Raw genomic sequence first — 20,402 nt, forward strand, 5'->3', positions numbered from 1 at the left:
TTTTGCCACGTTGGAAGCAGAAACGTCAACGTACGTTGCTGGGAATTTGTGAGAAATCAACACGAAGCAGCACAGAATCGTAAAGGGGAAGGCCGTAAAACAAAAAGTGCTCAAAAGGGAGCAAGAAGCAGCAGCGCCTTATACTTCCACAAAACTGAGACTGTAGCCTAAACTACGGAACACGGAGGTGGCAGCATCATGCTGAGGAGGTACCTTTCTCTAAATTGGCTTTAGTAAAGCCAATTTTGAAAATGGCTCTACTAAAGCCATTTAAAAATTAGGTACTTAACAGGAAAGCTGGTTAAGTTGATGGAAAGATGGACGGAGCCAAATACAGAGTAATCCTTGAATACCAAAATACAACCAGGGCTACAATAAAGATACAAAAGATAATAAAGATAATTTAGTCAGGAAAACTGAATACAAACATCCTGCACCTTTCATAGTTTGATCTTTTTCTCTTACTTTCATGCCACTTGGTTTTGGTCTTAAACATAAAAAAACCAATTAAACCCACTAAAGTTTGTGGTTGTAACATAAAAAGAGGAAAAGTTCAAGAGGGGCTCATACTTTAGCAAAACACCAAATTATCAGATCTTGCAAACCCACAAAGGGACACCACCTGAGAAAATAAACTCCTGTTTAATTAATCCGCAGCAATGCCTCAGGGCCTCATTTCACGTACGGCACAGAGGAATGTACACTTCTTCACAGGTAAAATCCAAGTTCATCTGCTCTGACAAGAATTCAGCTTTTGACAAATACAGAACAACTAAGTTCCACATTTAAATTGGATGATTTCGGAGCTGACAGAAACAAGAATCCAGGAAATTCCTGTGAGATCCAGTGTTTACTTGTAACCTTTGGTTTCCATTTATCAGGCTTTTAATAACATACTGCAAACGTTCGATGATGTATTTAGCATGTGAGGGACACAATCCAACCAAAAATATTGAGGAAATGCACACTAATTACAATAATATTCACAACACAGAATTATTGGTCCCTATTAATTAAATCTATCAAAACTAATAGAGTGTTACCGGCTGAGTAGTTTCTAACTACCCAGCAGCATGTCCTTTAACAGTTATTTTGACTCTAAAAAAAAATCACATGATTCGACACAAAACATGGAGGCACCATCTAGTTTGTTTGCCTTTAAAACCGGGCCAGTGTGTTCTTTTTTATGTATTAGTTCTTAAATAAAAAAAACTAACCAATGAACCAATGAACATTTTAATGAGAAAACAAAACACTGAAATTGGTATTGGCCAGGAAAACTCCAATTAGTGCAACTGTTAAAAATTGCAAACAGGCATATTCAAAAGAACCGTGAATGGTTTCTTTATGCCTTTTGTGTTGTCATCAGAAGAATGTGGACAGGGTCTCAGGAGAATATACTTTATCTTAATTATGTAAAGTTTTAAAACAAAGTAGCTACAAAAAAATGACCAGGACAAGCTGTTGCTTAGGTGACAAAATATATTGAAAATGAATTAATTTTACAAAATAATGCAGCTCAAAATAATGCTCAAGTTCATGAGTTCATGGGTGTGTGTCTCACAAAAGTTCTCAGTCAGTCAACACAATCTAACTGTCAAGCGGAAAAAACGTGATATTGACCAGAAATATTTGATGTCTTATTCAAATTAATGTTCTGGTCGCACCTGCTGACTACAACGAAGCTCCATGATCATCCAAAAAGCAACAGATTTTATAAACATCCCGCTTTGCAAGTTGTCCCTCCATTCAGTCTCTAAAAAGTTCCTTATAATTGTCCTACATCTTTAACCCCTTTTTCCTCAGGTCCTCTTTGGCTTCCTTGATCTGCTCCTGCAGTTCCCTGGCCGCCTCGTCGCAGTCGTTAAAGGTGGCCACCCGGTAGCCCACCGTAGCCAGGGAGTAGCAGCCGAACGAAACCAGCAGGTAGAGCGGCATGGGCCAGGCCACCTCCCTGTAGGTCCGGGGAAGGCTCAGTTCCAGCAGGTCGAAAGCGACCAGAGCCCACACAGCGCCCAGTAACGAGACCCCGAAAAGCCACTGCAGGAGTTTAGTCATGATGGATATTTCAGCAACGAAGAGCCTGACAGGGAGACGAACTGTTAGCACGGTAACGTAGCAACGCATCCACTTATGGAGATACAATACGCTTTTAAGACAACAACAAAGAAGCTGAACAGCTGAAACAGGCTAAACCAAAAAAATATTAATGTAATGAAAATAAATTTAGAGCTTCAATATCACTGGAAGTTATTAACGTTTTAAAGAGAAGTCTAGTGTGATTACCTTCTATCAAACGCCACCTCAGCTCTGCGCAGAATAATGACGTCGCACTCCGCGACGCCTTATGGGAAATGCAGTGACGAATACGTTGCTCTAAACGGGCCACAAGTAATGAGATTTTAATCTAAATTATCGGTAAGAAAAATGAATATACAAACACATAAACTTTAAATAACATAAAGAAATGATAAAAGAAAGATTACGTAGATGTTTCTGTATCTACAGCTATTTTAAGATAAATGGTAATTGTTACAATTTTTAATATAAAGAAAGCAAAAGAAGGATAAATGGTAATTGTTACAATTTTAATATAAAGAAGGTTATAGGTAAAATAAATTTCGAGGGTTTTTTTCAAACACAATTACACAATAGGTGGTCATTGTGTTCATCAGAGAGAGATTAATATTATTGTTATTTCAAATATAGCATGATAAATTAAAATAATTTATTATAAAATATAATGAATTTTATATATTTACCCATTCATTTCCTTTTTATGACACTCTTTTTGTTTTATTATAATATTTTCATGCAAACTAGACCAGATTTAAACTTATTGCCTGGACTCCTGAAAAACTCCCGAGGTGATTTTTATATTATTTTTGAAAATTAAAGGAATTTATTTCTTTATATATCACAGGTGTTTACATATTTATTATTTATTTTTTTTATCCTTTTTTGGTAACGTTAATGAGCATCAGAGAGACCTTTGAGAGCAGATGTCAGACAGTCATTGCTGCTGTGCTAATTTTACCACTGATGTAATATCAACAGCCGCACCCAGTCAGCTGCGAGAAAGAAGACAGCTGGTTTCGACTGCATCTTTAACAAGGCACCCTACATAAGACCTCTAATTTTTCTCAACGTGACCCTCTTGCTTTACAAAAGCCATTTTCAAAATTAGGTACCATTAGCAAATCGTAAAAACCATCCATGAAGGCTAATGTCCTTCTTTTTTTTTCTCAGAAAGAAATCCAACAACAATATAATTAGGGGTCTGCGGGAAGCTCTGTTCTTTGATCTGAGTCTCTGCCTGTTCATTCAGGGTGGTAAACTGTCCAGGTGCAGAAGGGCACAGATTTCTCCAGGGTGGAATCAGGATTTGGAGGAGATATAAACATCATTCAGTGAGCCGGGCAGAGCGGCAAGCTGAGCAGCCACTGAGAAATAAACATCATTCTTTGGAGAGAAAATGGGGAGTTATTCTTAGGACAGGGGTGTTTATGTTTGTCTGCATTAGTGTTAATAGTGTGAGGGACATTCTGTACGTCTGCCAGAGGGGTAGAGTCTATTTCTTCTGTTTACTCAGACTTTAAAGGGCATGACAGGAAAACAGCTTGTAGTGCTGCAGAAATCTGGCAATACTAAGAAGTTATGATTCGTTTCTGACATAAACTACACGACAATAACGCAAGAGATGATCTTGGTTAGTGTTTTTATAGATCTACTCAGATTTGTAGCAGCGTTTCTAATTCTTGAACAGTTGAAATGCCTGAATAAACATCCAGTCTTTATTATCTGAGCTACCCGAGTCGTGATTCACCTTGTGTAGCAAAGAGATGATTTATAGAAACTTCAAATGAGCAGGTTTTAAAAGGTGCCTCACAACTTTGTGCAGTCTGGCGTTGGTGACCCAGAGATATCCAGAGAGAAAATCAGATCATGTTTAAACAACCTTGACAAGTTTCAGCCTTTCTATCAAAAGGCAGAAACTCAAATGATTTTACTCTTTGCAAAGGAACACAGATAAAAAGTTTGGGATTATCAATGTGCACACCGATGCACTTAGACAGGACAAACTCAGTTTAAAAATGTTTAAGGGGCTTTTGTACTTTGGCAAAGCACCAAATAATTAGTTCTTATAATCAATAAAGTTACTCCATCCAAGAATGAATTACATATTGTAAATTGTGTGTAGGGATGTACATGTGAGTTTCCAAAGTTCTTACAAAAGATGTTCATTAACAAAACTTTAGGATTTTCTTGATGTGTGTTTGTCCACTAACTTAAGTAATCAAGGAAATATTTAAAAGATTATACACTTGTAAAATTATTAAATAGCCACAGACCTAGATATAATCTGTTCTTTGTTATACTGCAGTGAACTACCTGAGTGAACATTTTCCTAATGATGGCCTCACATTGTAAGAAACTGATCACTAATTATTCCACTTAAATAAAAATGGAAAGCTACTTAGAAAGTTGGGTATTGGAAGTTTTTGTTTAGTTATTGCTCTTATTACTTACATTATTAACGTCCATGCCCAACTTTTCAGCTGAAGTTGTGGGAAAGAAATGGAGAATTAATGCATTCAACATGTTACACACTTGCTCCATGTCATTATGTGGGATATGGAACATATCACACTGTCAAGGTCAGCCTCCTCTGCTGCCCTGACAAGATAAATTGCATCCAGGTGGGATCACCCGTGACACGCAGGATCATTGCATCCATCACTGCGTGTGCTGGGTCCGGCAAGCAGGAGGCCGAGCATGTGTGACGTTCAGTGGGAACGGCCGAGCTGGCTTTTCTCAGTGCGTCTCCCTGCCAGCTCTTGTTCCGTTCCAGTACTCAGGAAACCTGCGCTCCGGCCGAGAAGGCCTGGCAGACACAACACGACAGCCTGCGAGCGGGAGGGGCCCGAAACTGAGAAAATGAGACAGAGAGAGACAATGAGAGGGAGGCGCGCAGGAGTAAAACAAAACAGGAGGGAAGGAGGGGGAGGGGATGTAGAATAAAGAGACCGATGCAGTGGCAGCTGATTTTTTTTTTATTATTATTATTATTAAAAGACAGAAAGCAGAAACAGTAGGGGAGGGAGAGGCGTTCACGGCTGACAGGACAAGAGAAGGAAAGCTGAGAGGAACAGCAATGAAAAGAAAGGGTGAGTGAGTGTGTGAAGGAAAGAGGAGAGGGGAGCGGAGCAGACAGGGGAGGGGGCTCGATATGGGGGGTGAAATCAGGGGATTTGCAGGTGCAGCCTGAACAACAGATGACCTTAATGGTGCATTAAATCCAGCTGTTGCTTATCCAGACTTCAGTCCCATCAAACACCTTTAGCACCACAGCAACATAGTCACATCACCTTTGGTTCCCACAGAAATGCATTCAAATCTGACAAAAACAAGAAAACAGACACAGTTGGTGAGAAAACAAAGCAGTTAGGCGACTCATGAACCCCAAGACCAGGAACAGAAAAGAGACTAGCTGCATTTCCATGTGAACAAATCTTTGTTCATACAGCTCTGGAAAAAACTAAGAGTCCACTGCACTGAACCCCAGTGAAAACCTCCTGATTATTCCACCAAATATAGATTTATGAAATCTTCCTAGGTTAAAACATTTGTATTATTGTTTCTAACTGAATATGGACTTGTTTTCTTTGCAGTATATGAGGTCTGGAAGCACTGAATCTTTTTCGTTATTTTGACCATTTCTCATTTTCTGCAAATAAATGCAACATTTTTGCTTGAAATTTCGAAGACATGTTGTCAGTAGTTCATAGAATAAAAGAGCAATGCTCATTTTACTCAAACATATAAATGCAAAGAGCAAAATCAGATAAACTGATAATTTTGCAGTGGCCTCTTAATGTTTTCCATTGTGCTAATATCAATAACAACAAGACCCTTACACTTAAGAGAAGTTATGATTCAACATGTTCAAATGACACACAACTTTTTATGAACTGTTCGATGCTGTGAGAGTTCCAGTGAAGCTAAGTACACCTAAAAAACCTAAAAAAAAAAAATCTTCATCCTCCTACTACTTCCTGTTGTTTTCTTTGGCGTTTTTCCCAGTAGTAACATCCGGCTGTTGATCACGTGACGTGACTTTCAATGGCTGAAAAACCACCTTATCCTTTTCATCAAAAAGTGTTTTTCTTTTAATTTATTTATTTTTTCTGTTTCCTTTTAAGTGAAATATTTTCGTAATTTCAGTTTACATAATTCTATGGTTCATCAAAACGCAGATATTGATTTCAAGCAGACAAATGGATTAGAAGGGCAGATAAGACAGGAAAAGTACTGATGGAGGTTTCTGTTGACTTTATCTCTGTAGATTTGTCAATATTAGGAAAGTAAAGGTTCTGATAAGAAGGTGGTGCTTCTGAATACTTATGTAGGGACCAAGATGTGGGTAAGTGATAGCTGTTTAGCATGTGAAATGTATGGAGAAAAAAAAAAAAGAGAACGAGAACTTGTGTTTAGGATAACAATAGAGCTTGGAGTGAAAAACAGGAACCCTCTGTTTCCTGAACTGGAAACCAAAGCTGTGTGTTGTCATTAGATCTGAGTTAAAGGGATCAAATGTGTTTTTCATTCTTTCTTTAAAGAGACAAGGACTTGTGACGCTCGGAATAAAAAAATGCCATCTTAAAATGACACTCTTTGTGTCGTTTATTGAAATATTTTATTAGATGCTCTTCCAGAAGCAAGAACATGTTTGCGCAGCTGAATCGGCATTGAAAACCCTCTGAAACTTCTCACACAGCTGATAAACATCCTCAACCCGGGATCATTTAGTGACAGCCACAGTCAACATTAAATTGCTGCGATAATAGCTGTGGGACGCGTATGCTACTTAGGACCTACTTAATGAAATCCAGGGTTACTCAAAGGTCAGAATGTAGTCACGTGTGACCAGCCTGGCTCACATGAGAGCAGCACTTTTGTTCCCCACATTGCCCTCCTTATAGAAACACACCTGTTTCATCGGGGAAGCAGCGGAGGAATTTGCCCCCTCATCCTCTTCCAGCCGGCTCCCGCTGCCGTCCTAATGAATCTCATCACATGGCCTGTGTTTTCCCGGCTGCTGCTTTGTTTGTTGACCTTTATAAGACGTCATTACTCATTATCTTCAAGGGTTGTGCGGTTTTGCCCCATGACACAAGCCCTTCAACGGCAATCCCGGCCAACAATAAGTGTACATCTATGTCTGATCAAATCCTTCTTGTCAGTGTAACAAGTCCTTAACAATGAGGCGTGCACTTCACCATGTCTCCCTCCTTCCTCTATCTGTTCTCTCCTCTCACCCAGAAACACAGTGTCCCGCAGCATTACTGTTATTGACAGTAAAACTAATTGGTGCATGGCCATGAAAGTACCCCTGGGACATTTTAAAGTGGACGGCACAATTTCCTTCACCGTCTAAATCTGCATTCTAGACCAGAATAAATATTGATCACAAATGTATTAATATGGGTCACTGCAGTTTGCACTGCAAGGGGCGGATGATGGAGGGCTGCATGTCTAGACTTAATAAACTGACCTCATCGCCGGTTTGCATAATGGATGGTGATGGGGCAAAGCGGGGAAATCTGTTTCGCAGTCGTAAATGTTCATCACAATAATGGAACAGATGCACTCAATTCTGAGAGATGCCAGTGAATTAAATGTGATTTCTAGTGGCAGAAAATAACAGAAATTGGCAGCTATTTTTCAGAGCAGAAAAGTAAAAAGATTCAGTCTTGCACTACATTGAAAATATTAAAGGGGCTTTACATAATGATATAATGTTTTCCCTCATCTTAAACATACCTGGAGTGTTACTGTGATTCTTTCATGCATGTTTGAGAAATTATTGAATCTCTTTAGGCAATCATTTGGGTTTGTACAAGTCGAGCCTCCACCTCACAGAGCAGCCCACCCCCACTAAGCTCCTTCAAACTAGCAGCAGCAATTAGCAAACACCTGGTGGAACTGCGTATCTGCTGAGCTAATTACTTCTCAGTCAAATGTTCCAACAAAAATTTGGAAACACTTGATAGAGGAATGTTGATATGATGACATCTGGAAAGAACAGGAGTTTCTTAAAGAGACAGTAACCCAATTTCAAGGTGCTAAATTGCAAAGTCAAGTTTCTTTTATGTCATGTTTGTCATATACAGCATTTTTATGACAACTGAAGGTGACATAGTTACTTTATTGTGCTATAAAATGAAACTATCGGGCTCAAAAACACAATACTGCCCTTTTAAATATGAATGTTTGACAGACAAATATATAAAACTAGTCAAAGTTCAAAATGTTGTATTCAGTGTTTTATTGCCAAATCTTTCTTAAATGTTTTCTCCAGATTAATTCTAGTCCAACAAAGTTAACCAAGTTATTATTGGTAATGATTACTGATTGATTATTGGTATACATAAAGTCAAAGTGTCTTTGTAGACAACCAGTATAGGTTTAACATAAGGCTTTCTCATAGGTCGTTTCGTTACTACCAGACACAGGAATGCTTGTCAGGAATGCTAGCTTATTGAAATTTTCCATCCATTCATTTCTGTTTATCATTGCAGGTGTTTTTCTCGTTTTCTACAGTGCTGCCACTATGGTGAGGTTTGATGAATATTTTCAGAATTATTCAGAGTAAATCATGCCAGTAGCTTCTCTTTAAGATTCCTGCATGCTGAGGTGAGTGAGTCTTCATCAGCACAAAGCGTTTGCATAATGTTGAGTGAAATAAAATAATGTTCGTATAAGGTCAGAACTGCTACATTTGAGCACCAGTTGTAGAAATACAATAGCAGTGCCACACATTCAGCACACATATGGTCATTTAAATTGTTCAGCATGTCCAGAAAATCAGTGGCAACCTGTTTTATTTGGTATTTAAATCATCTATCTTATAATAATAAGGGGAAACATTATTTACCTAAAGAAGCATTTTAACTACCTCCAACAAAAATTATTAGTTGTATCTTGAATGCCTTGAATGCTAGTTTTGACAGAATAATTGTAACAAAGTCCCTAAAAACCAGCTATGAATAAAAACTGGTCTGTTGTGGATTTACTGCGCAGACTAAATACTGATTTACTGAATTGATGCTAATGTGTTAAAGGCAAAGGATTCTGGGATTATGGATTTTTGAAGGCAAGTATTTAATGCCATAAAAGCAGATTTTGGCTAACCCAGATAGCCGTTGATTGCTAATAGCCATGATCAGCATGGATTTATGATGTTCTGTCTGTGTGGGCTCTAAGCACACTGCATCAACATTACGCTAGCTTCACCCAAACACAACAACTGCTCAACATCTTAGAAATTTGACTCTATGGCTTTTTGAAGCACCTGGCGACCTTTCACCTCTTTACTGGGAAAGCAGCATCTGGAAGGTGAGGAAGGACAGATGAAGCAGCCATGCCGAGCTGCTGAGAGCTGTTGACATGGTAACAGATCCGCTTATTAAGCCGGTATACTTTAGACACACCGTCCAACTTTCTTTTCAGAGATTGGTTACAACTTCCCAACTCCCACTTCATGTTCTGTGACATTGAAAAGTGTTCACCAGCCTTGAGATTTTATGTCGCATCATAACTGCAAATTTGACAGTTTGTTGCGATTTTATGTGATAAACCATGTTATACCAGTGTGTAATTTTATAAAACATGTTTTTGAATTGTATTTTTATATAAAAACATGACTTTGCATGAAACACTTCTTAGTCAATACTCTGTAGACTAAGTGTTGACTAGTCTACTATACTTAGTCTTTTGCTGCAACTACATCTGCAAGTGTTTTGTGGTAACCCTTTTCTAGCTTTGGACATGTAGAAACTGATGTTTTTGCCAGTTCTTCCTTGCAAAACGACTCCACCTTAGTCAGACTGGACGGAGATCAGAGATGAATGGGATGGGATGTTTTAATCGAAAACATCCCATTGTAGGTCTGACTTTAGGTTCTGGGTAACGGCCCTGCAAGAAGGTGAATCCCTGACTAGTTCCAACTCTTTTTCACCCTCAAACAGCTTTTCTTCTGGATCACTCTATATTTAGCTGAGCTCATCTTCACATCAACTCTGACCAGCGTCTCAAATTTCATAGCATCTGACCAATGTGTCCCCCTCATGGTTTTTTTTTTTGCAAAGAGGACTCTATGGCTTTGTTTCAACAATGGTTCAGTTCTTTCTGCTCAGTTATAAAGGCAGGATGGTGGAATCCACTATTAACAGTAGTTCTATCAACAGATTCACCTACCAGATTTACTATTGGCTTGAGGTTTAATGTGACCTATTATGCTTTAGATGGGTTTACAGACCATGGCCCCCACATTTTTTTCCACAAAATCAATCTCAGTCTGCTCAGTTGTGCCTACTTTGAGCTCCTTTCAGAATGAGCTGATTTAGGGATTCTTGTAACTTTAAATGCGTGAAGGCTGCTGCACATTCTTTCCTCCCCCCAACTCAACATTTACGCTCACTTACGCCAATGTACGTCTTTGAAAAGTGGAAGTAAAGCCTCCTGCTCAACCAGCAAGAATGTAGGAAGTGATTTCTGAATAGTAAGTCAACAACAAAACAAACAAAATCCTATCTTTTCCAGCAGTCCTTATACAGCCCATACAGTAAAACCAGCTGAGAAAATGTGCTGGGTTGCTAGGTGATTGGTGGAACTTCTCAGGGGTTGCTAGGTGATCGGCGGAACTTCTGAGGGGTTGCTAGGTAACAGGTCTGGGCTTCACTCGGGCTAGAAGGTGAGGGGCAGTGCTTGTTTAGAAGGCTTTTTAGAAGGTTATTGAATGGCAAATTTTCCAGACACCAAAAAACACGAACTTGTTGCAACAAAAAATGGCTGGGTGAGTATAGACTCAAATGGAAGTACAAAATGTGAACTTGAATTGTCTGCAGTGTTGCTTAGTCGTTCTGATCCCATCTGCTCGTCAGTGTTCTCTGACTAACCTTTGAGGCCTGCAGAGAACCACTGACGCTAAAACTGATACTAAATTACACACATCTAGACTCTACTTAACAATTAGGCGACTACTGAAGGAACCTGGTGGCTGATTAGAATAGAATAGAATAGAATAGAATAGAAATACTTTATTCATCCCAGACAGGAAATGATTGTGCAGTTGCAGCATACACATACACATACACACAGATCAAGTTACCAATAAAAATAAAAAACAAAATAAAATAAAATATAAAAATGCTATAAAATGTAGAATGTAAGATGTAAGATTCTGTACAATATGAACAGTGAATATTAATAATCTGTACAATAGTGCTTTGTTACACATGGATAGCACATTTTGGAAAACTTTTTTCATTTTGGAAACTTTCTTCCACTTTATAGTTATGCAATATCTTATAATAAAATCCAAATAAGATACACTTAGATTTGTATATGTAGCAATTTATTAAAATGGTCGTGTGATTTTAATGCTTTTTAAGGACATGTTCTTTGTCACGTGTCCTTCTCTTTGCTTTTATTCCTTTATCCTTCCTTCTCTCCGCTGTCTTCACCAGTGTACACATATCATTCAGCTTCTGATGTATGCACAGCTGGTCTTGACAGAGCTGTCCAGGAAACCTGTGGTTTACAGATCCCTTAATGACGCGCAGATCTGACTTTCCTTTTTACTTACAAAGGATTTTAACTGTGCAAGGGAATATTGAGGTCCAGCTCGGAGTGTTTGACCACGGTGGGAAACCGCTCAACATGCGGTGCATCCTGATAGACTGAATGGATGTGCCATTTAGTACACGAAGCCCAATGCAGAGTTATGGTTTCTGATCATGCAGGCTGCGGCCCCCACACCTGCTCACACCATTTGTCCCAAAGAATTTTAGGTTGTTAGTCTTCCTAAAATGCTTTTCCACACCTCGGTTTTTATGGGCGTCATAACACTGAACGTTAAGTTACCGAGCAGACATGTCTGTGGTGCTAAAACGGCAGGACCAAACGCTTTACAGCTTGATCCACCTCACACACAGCTGACGCAAAATACTGCGATTAATAATGCAAACAGGTGGACGATTTATTGTGAAAGTCTTCTCTCTATTTTGAGTTATTGAGCAAAGCTGCGTTCATTCTCCAACTAAGCCAAATAAACCAAAACAGCGCTGTGTTTAGTGGTTTTACAGCTGCATGCTTTGAGTCATTCATAGGAGATGAACAACCTGTGTTAATATAATCATAATAATTAGTTTAATGTAAACTGTCAGTCTCAAACAGACAGACTGCAAACACCAGCTGAACGTTGTCACCCCACATCTCAGGCCTTGAGCAGTTTAAATGGTTGACTTTACTGCAAGCAGGTGCAACCTGCACTCCTATAATTCAATAATAAATGCACCTGTGAGACAAAAAAAAAATTAATGCCTGGAAAAGAGAAACTGACCTCCTCCAACTTAAACAGAACTGCGGAGGGTTAGACATCTGTCATGAGAAAGTGTTTGCCCCCCCCCCCCCCCCCCCCAACAGATCTTTTTTTGTTGTTTTTGCTTTGTTGCCAAACTTGAATGTTTCAGATCATCAATAAGAAAATACAAAATGGCAGTTTTAGATGCTGATTGCAGTTTATTGGGGGGAGGGAGGCATTTAGGCACAGAAAAAAAACCTCTGTTCTCCTGAGCTAATGCTGAGATTTTAAAGAGCAACGTGAAACTTCAGACCAGAATCTGTAAATAACCAAACAACAAGGTAGAGAAAAGTTGCAAAATTGACACAAACCGAAAGTGAGATCACACCGGAATGTTATTTCTGATTCCTCATTTCCTTTTGCTGCGTTTTTACATTCTGCTTATTGTTTCACTTCGTGTTTGCTTTGGTTGGCTTAGTTGGAGCAAGGTAACATAATTTATCAGTTAGAACTAATACTACTTTGTTAGTTTTAGGGAAAACAACATTATGCCGCTTCACAGAGTTGATCCAGTGCATTAATTTCTGACGCAGTGAAACCCGACACTTAAAAAATCTTGGAATGCTTGCTTTTACGTATTTTACTTTCATTATAAAGTAAAATACGTAAAAGCAACATTCTGTTAATTCAGTGTCTTTACCCTAAACAGGAGAATATTTCCCAACTTTTTTTCACATTGCCCAAATATCTCAAGTCAAAAGTACTTAAGGGTCAAAAATTAGTATTTTTACCTGTTTAACAGTAAAAAGACAAATGAAAATAATGTTGTTCATTTTCATTTGATCAGGTAAAAATTACCTGTTCAATTTTTACCTATTGAAATTTTTACCTGTTCAATACTAAACTAAATAGGCAAGTGTTTTGTAGGAAATGTAAATGATTATCTGTTATATTACATTGCTCTCAAATATTATACCTTAATGCAGAAATGCAAGGCCACTTCATTAGGTACACTTTTCTTCTACCAGACTGAATTCCCTTTTTGCCTTCATAACAGCTTTACATTTTTACGACGCAGATTTAGCAAAGTGTGAGAAATATTCCCCAGAGATTTGGGTCCACGTTGACGTAGCGTCATGCCGTTGCTGCAGATTTGTCAGCTGCACAGTCACAGTTTAAATCTCCTGTTCGTCCAGATCCCAAATAATCTTCGTTGGACTGAGATCTATTGACTGAGGAGGCTGTTGGGGAACAATGAGCTCATTGACGCGTTCAAGAAACCAGTTTGAGATGTTTTCACTTAGTGACATGACACATAAATTGCTACAATGTGACCGCAAAGAGACGGAGATGTACAGCAGCAAATAATACCTAATTCATACTTTATGTTTCCAAAGTGTGCTACAAAATATGTCTCTCAAAACATAACACAAGCCTAAACCACTGATTCATGCAATGACTCGCAACTTAAGCAAGAAGAGTCTTGCTGAAGTCTAAATAGATTGAATTGCTGTCATATAATTGATTGATTAACTGTTTGTACCTAATAAATTAGCCTGTAACGGTGCAATTGAAAATGCAATCCTTGTACAAGCCATCACTGTTTGTACAAACCTGTTGATTTACAACCAGACTGTTGACTCCAGTTCGTGTTGCAAGAGATTTACAGATTCATCTTCCTCCCAACAACAATCAGCCGTCCATGCTTTAAAATTTCTAGAGGTGTTTTGTAAATGTTTTTCAGGATACATCATTTCTGTTAAGATCCTAAAATTTATAGTCCAAACTTTTTTTTTAGTAGATTGCAAGGATTATTGAGATCAGCAACATTTATTGAATCATTCAATTAGTTTGTGATTCTTTACGTCTCATAGCTGTCAGTAGGAGCCATGTTGAATATTTTTCCAATGCAGTGAGCGTTTGTAGAAACTGTACGATCTCCTATATACTAGGAAATATTTAGAGGGAGAAGCGGCGGGTGCTTAATGCATAATCACTGAGGTCAGGGTTGGATGTTTTTCTTTCGCTAATACTTTTCTAAGCTGTGGTGCAGCGAAAAATAATTCAGTAATATTATATTTATGCAGCACAATGCTCCATCGCACGCTTCCAAGTACTTAACTGCTTAGAGTAGCTACACAGACGTCTAATGTGATCACCCCGATGACCTGACCTAGATTAAATCCTATTAAAACTGGGTGGTTGGTTGTTAAATGAGAAATTTAAAGTGTGAAAAGAAAGGATATCTGTATTTGAACTGCATTTACAAGACCTAAAGCTGCCTAATTAGCAACTGGTAATTGTTAGCAAATGACAAAACTGGCAGATTCAGTGGATGGAAAACGAGCTCTAAAATATGCCTGGCTGTACTGGTCACTCACTGGTTCAAAAAAAAAAAAAAAAGAGGAAAATATTTTATTTTGGTTTGGATGTTAGTCACGTATACAGAAGTATTGCGTTTGAATGTGGTTTTCTTGTGAATGGCTGCTTCTTCCTATTCACAAGTCAATTATAAGCCACAAGAGCTTAAGCTTTTCTCAGGCTCATCAGACACTGACAGCTAATGACTCACTGCTCTAAATTTTGCTATGGTATCTTTTAACTGCCAAGATTTAAGCAATGCCCTCTGAAATAAATGACTCAACTCACACCCTGCAGTTGTTAGGTCCTTAATAAACGGTTGCTACTCTGCAAAAATTAATAAAAGTATCTCAAGCACAATACAGTGTTTAAATCAATGGTTCCCAAGAGGTTTAAGTTGCTGCTTTTCTAATGTCCTACACAAAATAGCTGCAATAATGTGGAATTCAAATATTTCCCAAATAGAACCGTCTGACAATATGAAGTAGGGTCAGAGTTCATTGGTTAGCAATAAGAAAAAAATGGCATTCATGGGATAACTCTAAGGCAAAAACCAAAGCAGACCAAATATTCACTTGGATTTATCCACCTCTGAGTGGTTTAAAGGTTGCAATAATTGTTTTAAAGTGACCTAGTCAAAGTCTGTGCTTAAATCAGACTGTTCATGCTTGAAAACCTTGCAATGTTGCTGAACAAAAAACAGTATTTACATATTCATTCCTTTACAGCAATGGGAAACACTCGCTGCCAGCTACCACAGAGGCTTGAGGGGAGTTTTTGGAGCCAAAGGCAGGAGAACCAGTGACTAGGTTTTCAGGGAAATTACTTTTTCACAAGGTTAGGTAAGTCTTTCTTAATTAATTAAGTTGTAATTTGTAAACTGATTTTTATGTTTTCTCAGGTCATTTAGGTCTGATAAAAAGCAGATCTTTTTAATGTCCACATCCAAATTGGACCATTTGTTGTTTTTCTTTTTCTTTCATCGTACCATCAAAGCTTAAATATTTGTGCTTACTCCAGATGATGATAACTCTAAAAAAGACAGACGTGTCAGTGCTACAAATCTGTTATGCAACACTTTATTTGAAATCTGTTGCAGTTTATTCCCAAATGTTAGACAAAAATCTTTATCAGACCCACCGAATGTTCTTACACAATTTTATTGCATAATATGTTGCGTCATTAAACGGAGGAAAGAAAACACACAAATCAAACACAGTACAGGCAAGGCCATCGCTCTATAAATGTTAGACTGAATTAGGGTTGAGTCTTCATAGTCGACTGTGTGTCCATATGGGCTCTGCCACCCCTCATTTATTACAGCGGGGGGACGACGGCCCCCGCTCTGCCACTCAAATCCGCTTAGCCAGCATTTAGCTGATTGATTTTTCCCTTTCTACATCCATTCAGATTATCAATGGGATAAAAGCAGGAGGTTGTAAATTATTGATCTCTCCAGGGTGAAACGATGTTGAAGAAAGTGAAGCGAATGTTTTTGGCTCCGACCACATCTGGAAGAGGAATATCAGCAAACCCGCTGAAAGAAATTAATCTCCACATGCGGATATACATTTCATTTGCAGCGCTGTGAGAAAGTGTCTGACCTTTCGCAGATTTATTCTGTGTTTGTCACACTCTCATGTTTCAGGTCATCAAACACATTTTAAAATCGGACAAATGCAGCCAGTTTTGGAATCATTGTTTCATTTATTATGGGGGAAATCTATGGTTGTCCAAACCAGCCTGGCCCCTTCTAAAAATGTAATTGCCCCCTAAGCTTAATAACTGGTTGTGCCCCTTTTGGCAACATAAGCTATCATCAAATGTTTGTGATCGATGGGAAAGAGATTTTTTTTTTTTACTCTGCTTGGGTGGTTAGGTGATGTGTGGAGCTGCGCCGGGGTTGCTAGGTGTTACATTCAGAAGTTTTCTGATTTTGGTGTTTCTGAAACGCCAGAAAAATAGAATTTATTGCCAACAAATGGCTGTTTGTTTTTGTTTTGTTTTGGTTTTTTGTAAGTGCTTCCCTAACCAGAAGCTAGTGCTGTTTGTGGGACCATGGCATGGAAAAGTTTGGGAACCCCTTTCTTAGCCTACTTCATGTTGTCAGACAAGTTCTATCTAAGTCATTTCATATAACTTTAATAGAGCTTGAAGCCTGGTAGAGCTCTAAGACGTGGTGATTGAGTTGATCTAAAACATTAAAGTGTGACAGAAACACAAAAGCACTACAAAGCTGCAGTAGTGGGTTATTTATTCTCAACATGCTTCTTCTGCAAAAAAAAATAAAAAATTAGATAACATTTGTCAAATCCAGCTTTCCTCACAAGCATGCAGTAACGATTTCTTTCTATTCCACTGGCTGTTTATACTCCAGGCCTTTTATCACAGAGATCCATGATGATGGTTTTGACTCAGCACAACCCCCCCCATAAACAATGTATTCCACCTCAGGGCTATAGGAACCGCATACTTCACTCAGCAACCAGATCAGGTCTTTGAAACATGTGGTTTAGCTTTATGTTGTTTAGGATACTTGGGTTAGAAGACTCCATCGGTTTGCCCTGTGTGTTCGCCAGATGGCACCACACATCGTCCCACACAGTTCCCTACAAGCGACAGATGAACCCCCACCTCCGCCCCGCAGTAGACAACCATAAAAAATAAACTAAATGATGATCGTGGAGATTACGTGTTGGTAATTCCTGCAAGGTCTTTAAAGGAATGCCCATGCTGTGAGCTCTAATACCCGGCAGAGGGGATTATGGAGACCCCTACATGTGGTGTTGTGGCTGCATACCTCCAGTCAGACTAAACCCAATCTGTTACAGATTTGGAATAAAGAAGAGAGGTGCAGCGAGCGCATGGGGGGGTTGTGCGGTACAGTATTCAGGCCTTATAGTACATTCCAGTTCTTCTATATCATAGGGGATCAGAGTTGAAACCCACTTTTTAAACAGCGGTATTTTTATCTACGTGTGTAAGAACATTAAAAGAAAACCTTGGCTTGTGTTAGGGCTTTCTTTAAATTTTCTTTTTCTTTTTTTTCAATTTTTATCCTTCCTTTGTGGATCAGGCAAACCCCAATTCCCATACAGCTTTCTCATGAATATGGGTCCAATTAGGGACATATGTGCATTTTCATATTGAAGCTCATAAAAGGTAAACTCCAGTGATTTACATTACATTTACATAAGGAATGCTAAGTGCCTGCATATGTGAGGTGTGCTAATATCTCTATCGAAAGCAGATGGACTTTCACTCTTCATCACTCTTCACCCAGGGTCATTTCATTGAGCAACAATCTCATAAATGGGTGTGTTGTTTTTTGATATCTGGAGAATTCCTTTCATTTCCTGTCAGGAGAGACCAAACATTTCGACATTTGAAGGAATCTGAAGCATGTTTAAGTTCTTTGCCGTCTTATTCTAGTGGTCAGCCAGTAGGGGGCATCTGAAACCAAGGTCAGGCAGCTCTGTGTCTATTAGATCACTGTTTTATGAGTTTTAGATGTGTTACTGCTGATTTAAATGCTTGAATGAGCTTTTCAATCAGTTAACCAAGTCCTACAGGAGCCTTGTAATTACAGGTCATTAAAATCAACCAAGTATTTTACAGCATTCAGGGCTCCAAACCCTCAGAGACAAACAGCCAAATTAGTTCTGTGTTGTTCAGCGAGTCGGATAAACTGTTCATCTACTGGGATTAACACACAAACATCTCTCATATTTTCAGAAAGTGGCAAAAAAAAGTGGGGGGGGGGCAAAAGTAGCTAATAAAAACCCCAACATATCAGCTACTGTATGTGCAACATATGTGCACTACAAAAGTTCACAAAAGTGCTGCGCTTGTCAGCCAAGTATATAAAACCAGTACTAGAATTTACTAAATTTGACAATAGCAGATTGGAAAAAAAGCTGTCCGGTCCAATAAGTCTTGATTACAGCTGTATCATTTAGATCGAGTGTCAAACTCGATCTAAGTGATCGAGTTTGACACTCGAGGCCTGATGGCCAAATCTGGCCCATCGTAGAGCATTCAAGATAACAGTTGCTTCCTTAAACATTGTTTTCTTTTTCAGATAAAAGCAGTTTTTATCTGTATACATTCAAATTACACTCGTGTCATTTTAAAAAGTACTTATTAAATGCAGAGATGGCTATTAATGTATATTTATGCATTGGTAACGGCTTCTGACAATACATTATGGCAAAATCGGCTTTTTCAGATCTCAAAATGAATATGGCCCAAAATGAAAATGAATTTGACACCAGTGATTTAGATGATTGGGTCAGAACTTGGTGAAAACATAGATGGATCTCATGCTGACTCTGTACATCGTAATGTGAGAATAGTCCATGGACTGTACCACGGTGTACCCGTCTTTAATGGCCACTTCCAGCAGGATAATACATCATGTCACAAAGCTCAAATCATCTCAGAGAGTTTTCTTGAACATGACGATAAATTCTCTGTACTCCGTTGATCTCAATCCAAAAGAGACCCTTTGGGGTGTGGTGGAACAGGAGATTTACATCATGTACAGTACGTGCAGCCAACATTTCTACTGCAACTGGGTGATGGATTCATGTAAAAAAAGAACCATAATCTCCAGAGAATGTTTTAGACATCTTGTTAAATGTGTCCAGCGATAGATTAAGGCAATTCTATAGGAAAAGTGGTCTAACGTAGAACCAGCAAGGTGTGGTTTAAAAAGTTATTGGCGTGTTTCTGTGAAGAGATCTAACTTTAGAGCATGACAGACAACACAGTTTAGTGTTACTTGAGAGTCACAAATAGGAAGGAAAAGGCAGGTTACGATCTGACATGTGGCTTTAATGCTAAACAGCACATGTTGCCAGATTGGACTAATGTCTTGGCATTCGTTCTACGAATGTCTGGCTCTCTGCTTCCTTCACATATTCCCTAATTTGGTTCTCCGTGAGGTGTTGGAGAACTCTCTCTAACAAGCTGGTTTCAAACTCATGCCAGCGGGGATCTCATATTTATAACTCCATTTAGCGGCACTGCCGTTTTTGTGGAAAAAGGACAAGACTTCCCAGGACAGAAAGTGTTGCATAACAGAATAAAGATTATAATTCAGATGAGGTTCATAGATTTACTGTGAGAATAAGCTACAGGATGTCAGACTTTGTCCCCGCAGCGCATGGGTCAGTGGTTTAGGACTGGATTGTTCACTTGTCACAAATACTGAGAAAATATTGAGGGATAACTGATCTGAACATACAGAGTAGACTAATGGCTTTCGTATTTTCCATTACTGATGTGCCTAATGTACCATCGCCTGCCTTTGTAGCCAAGGCTCAGGTGCTGCAGCATGCAAACAGATGATTGGAGAATGAAATAAAGCACATGCTCTTGTTCTATTGCATTTATTAAAATTTAAGTATTTACAAAGAGGGATGTTTGATAATTCAAAGTTCTCCAGATTGTTCCTCGTCTTATGCTTTCTTATTTTTTCTTTTTTTTTTTTTTTACCAAACCATTGGTAAAAAAATGAGTTATCAACAACATTTAGGCCTGAGTGCTGTTATTATGGCCGCGGGAGAATGTTGATTTTATTTATTTATTTATTTTTGCCTGGTGAAGCATACATTTGTGTTTTGTTTTGATTGCATAAGTTGGATTATTATCTACTTAAAAGACACAATGT

At 38.6% G+C, this 20,402-nt stretch overlaps 1 protein-coding gene and 1 long non-coding RNA gene across 2 annotated transcripts; one reads left to right on the forward strand and one right to left on the reverse strand.

The window, feature by feature from the left end:
* Positions 1-623: 623 nt before the first annotated feature.
* dpm3 (dolichyl-phosphate mannosyltransferase subunit 3, regulatory) lies at positions 624-2,403 on the reverse strand. Its single transcript, XM_008422496.2, has 2 exons — positions 2,287-2,403; positions 624-2,083 (listed from the first exon to the last, which is right to left on the reverse strand). Exon 2 carries the CDS (start codon positions 2,056-2,058, stop codon positions 1,780-1,782), a length of 279 nt encoding a protein of 92 aa, XP_008420718.1. The 5' UTR covers positions 2,059-2,083; positions 2,287-2,403; the 3' UTR covers positions 624-1,779.
* On the forward strand, positions 2,007-19,330 carry LOC103472697 (uncharacterized). Its single transcript, XR_014089675.1, has 2 exons — positions 2,007-2,110; positions 15,457-19,330. It is a non-coding gene; the product is annotated as an uncharacterized LOC103472697 (long non-coding RNA).
* The last annotated feature ends 1,072 nt before the right edge of the window (positions 19,331-20,402 follow it).

This window comes from Poecilia reticulata, chromosome 11 (genome assembly GCF_904066995.2).
Source record: "Poecilia reticulata chromosome 11, P_reticulata-male-v2, whole genome shotgun sequence".
NCBI lineage: Eukaryota > Metazoa > Chordata > Actinopteri > Cyprinodontiformes > Poeciliidae > Poecilia > Poecilia reticulata.